This window comes from Atta cephalotes, assembly GCF_000143395.1.
Source record: "Atta cephalotes unplaced genomic scaffold scaffold00023, whole genome shotgun sequence".
In the NCBI taxonomy this organism is placed as follows: Eukaryota; Metazoa; Arthropoda; class Insecta; order Hymenoptera; family Formicidae; genus Atta; species Atta cephalotes.
In genome coordinates, this window is record NW_012130087.1 from 2,280,484 (window position 1) to 2,284,268 (window position 3,785).

A 3,785-nucleotide genomic window follows, 5' to 3' on the forward strand; every position below is an offset into this window, starting at 1 on the left:
TACTTCGAAACTAAATATAATTAAATAAATATAATTAATTCAATATGTTAATACATTTCAAACTTTAATTGGTCATGGAAATAAATATTATAATAAAAATTAAATTAAAAAGTTTAATGATTAATCTAAATATCATAAAATATATCAACATACCATTTGTCGAATGCGATGGAAACTTTTGCCATGAAATTGGAACGCCTGCTCAAATAATACTTTATCTTCAACCGTCCACTCGTCAGGAAATGGTGTAAAGTTTGCCAAATCCAGGACTGCGCGTTCCAAATTATGCTTATGCCAAAATAACATTCCCAATGCCTGTTCTCCATTATAACCATATTTTTCTTTAGCTAATATAATGTATTCATCCACTGAAAAAGGCAATATGCATTAATTATCAATATATATTTGTTTATACAAACTAACTTCCTTAAGTTTATAGCTTACATTTTTGATCTGGTATATCCGTGGTAGGTGACCAAACTAATAATGCCCTATCAGGACACTGATCCAATCGACGTTCTGAAATACATGATAAGTAATATAAGTAATATGATAAGTAAGTTTTGTATGACTCGCTAATTAACAGAAGCATTACAAGGTCTTAAAAGATACGTTCCAGCATAGAGCACAAAATTTGGAGGGGTATAAATTTTAATAAACAATAATTTTTAGAGTGTCCAAAAATTGATTGCTCCATCTATAATATTGTCTATGTCCCTATTCTAGAGCTAAGGTTCTAGAGCGCTAACTTCCAATATTCACTGCTAATAGTGAAGATTTATAGCAAATTACACTATAGATTTTTAACACTAGCAATGAATAAATGAGTGAAACTTTCTTTTTTTTGAAGAAGGGGGAGGATTTATCATGATTGTTGGATTTATCATGATTGATGTTTCATATATCTGCAATTGTAGGGCTAGGGTACAAAAGCAAATTCCAATATAAGACACTCGTAATGCCTCCACTACTTAAATTAATATTTTTAATATCATAAAGATCATGAAATACCATTAACAGGAACAAATTCTGGAACGACGACTTGATAATCTCGTCCAACTCTTATCTTTTCTGCTGGAACTTTGAGAGAAAAACTTTAGTATTCCAACTAATTATTAATAAATAATTGTATAGTCATTAAAAGGTAAAAGATATAATTATATCTGTCGCATTTGTTTTAATGATTGAAGGATTTTAGTAACAATCTCTACATTTATTCATTTTAATTATTTTTCATTGAGATTTCCATATGTAGCAACATCATCTTAATATATTCTCATTGCGCTGTTATAAGAATTTTTTTTTTTAGAAAACATACGAGAAATAAGTTTTGAAAAAAATACAATTTTTCAAAAAATATTTGCAATTCCAAAAGACATTTGAATGGTGAGGAATTATTTAAAGACTCTTGGATTTTTAGTGTTTCAGTACGAAACCGTTCATTAATTTTGACTCAAAATGTTCCTCAAGTATTTTTCATGTACAATTAAACCCGGTAATCGGTAATTGAGAGAGTCGCGCGTGAGATGAAAATCGACGGTACCTCCTTCTTCTTCACTGGACGAGTCAGATTGTACGTTAGGGCTGGGGCCTCGCGATCGACGGCCGTTACGCACATTTTCCGAATTTCTCTCTGCCAAGACCATCACGACGTAAGTTTTCTCGTCGGACGGAAATCGCAACGCGTTAAATCGCGTGGATTCGTCGGCGCCGCAGCAAGCAGGACGCGAGATGCGATGAAGTCCTTCGCAAATGCGTCTGAATCAGTACCCAACTGCTCACGTTCACAATTCTTCTCAAAACTGCATGATAGTATGGAGAATTCGACCGAGATTCTCAATTGTCGTTTCGCGCGATCGTAGCGAAAGTAAAATGGCCGACTACCACGCGCGACCTCATTGGTTGGCGTCGCGCTTGGGGAAAAAAATGGCTTGGCCAAATTTCTCGTAATAACAACTCGCGAAGGAAACGAGTACCGTATGAAGTCGTTCGCGTTTCACGTTTTCGTTTCCTTTATACAAAATTCTCTCACTTCCGTTCAAAACTTTGAAATCAGTGTGCAGCAGCAAAGCCGATTTCGTATCCTCAAATAATGTCGTAGACCAGTGGACACGCGTATACGAGACTGAGTCGCGACTTGCGAGTTGATTTTAGCTTTTAGCATAGAAGACTAAAGGTACGTTTATATGGACTGATATTTTCCGCGGTAATGGTTCTGGCATATCAATACGATGTCTGACGCGATATGCCTACTACACACTGGACATGATCGCGATGAGCGATAAACGGAGAGAATACAGACTCTTACTATCATACAAAAATTTTATTTGTAATCGTAAGACCTTAAGCAACTCGGCCAATCACAATCAAGCGTTTTAAAATATAGCAGTGAACATAGCAATGAGATAGCAATTTTGATTATTAGTTCGATTTACTTGAAACCTTATGATTACAACTAAAAATTTTTATACAGCATCTACAATAAAAGTAGCGATCGTAAGGTTTTAAGGAGATCAAAATTGACACTTGATATTCGTCAATTTCTAACACGTGATTTATTTTGACGCCGAAAATGATCTGCATGAAAAGGCACCTTTACGCTAAAAATGAAAAAAATTGGAAAATTATAGTTTTTTTATCGATTTTTAACATCACTCGTATATAATAATGTTTGCTTTATATAAGTGTTGTATGTTAACTTTGCTTTATATATGAGTTTTATACTTCGTATAAAATAATCTTGGTTTGGACTAGAGATTACATGAATAATCAATGTTGAATATTTAGTATTAGTTTTAGATACTTAATACGAAAGATTAGTTAGAAAATTTATTACGTATATATGTGAGTACAATATTGATGTAGTAGTATATAAAGATATGTTGATGTGTCGCATTTAATCGATAAATTAGCGATCATTCGGACTTCATTTTAGGATCCCCTTAAGTCAAAAAAATTAACCAATCACAGTATGAGAAGAATAATCGACTGTAATTGATCAATTTTCTTCTATTGCAACTGTTATAAAATTCTTTAATATGATTGGTCTTGCCTTTTGTTCCTCATTGGATCTAAATCAATCATATTCAAGAATTTTACAACAGTTGCACAGCTGCTTTTTCTATTGAACGCCATTGTGGATACCGCGTTAGATCTAGGCTGTGTTCCGTTATGCACTGCTAGCACTGAAAATCTATAGATCGATCATGTTACGTATACTGTAAATTTTCAGTACTGATAGTGTATATCGGAACATGCCTCTAGACGAATACAATAGGGAGCGTTTACTCAACTATTGAATTTGTTGAATGCAGCCAATGAATGCGTTCAAGCCGGACAATGTTGCTAGTCGCCAAATGATTGAATGTAATTGGTTGGATCTATAAGTAACAACCAATCATAATAATGGTTTGCTCGGTGAACAGGTTAATCGCTTTGTTGATTTGAACGCGCTCAATGGTTGCCTTCAGTAAAGATAACTAGTCAATTAAAGCTTAGTGATTCTTTAATATGATTAGTTCCTACTTAGATCCAGCGAAGAACTAAAGATAAGAACCAATCATATTAAAGAATCATTAAGCGATAATTGATTTTGCTGCTAGACGTGCTGCGTAAAAAATTAATTTTAACTACTTTTTCATGTTGACTCCATTTTTAAATCAAATAGGTCACATAATAAAAATTAGCTAACGTCAATTTTGATCAGCTTATATATACTTTGACACTAAGAATGAGCGTCGAGCGTCAATATGAAAAAGTATTTTTAAGCAAAGATTCCATATACT

At 33.5% G+C, this 3,785-nt stretch overlaps 1 protein-coding gene across 1 annotated transcript in view; it reads right to left on the reverse strand.

Moving 5' to 3' along the window:
* Positions 1–1,646, reverse strand: part of LOC105620006 (REST corepressor-like) — a 7,289-nt gene extending 5,643 nt beyond the window's left edge. Inside the window, exons 1-4 of the mRNA XM_012201516.1 lie at positions 1,544–1,646; positions 1,012–1,080; positions 445–519; positions 154–368 (exon numbers count right to left, since the gene is read on the reverse strand). Of these exons, the coding sequence (XP_012056906.1) occupies positions 154–368; positions 445–519; positions 1,012–1,080; positions 1,544–1,646 (462 nt within the window). The remainder of the gene's footprint in view (positions 1–153; positions 369–444; positions 520–1,011; positions 1,081–1,543) is intronic.
* Positions 1,647–3,785: the final 2,139 nt, after the last annotated feature.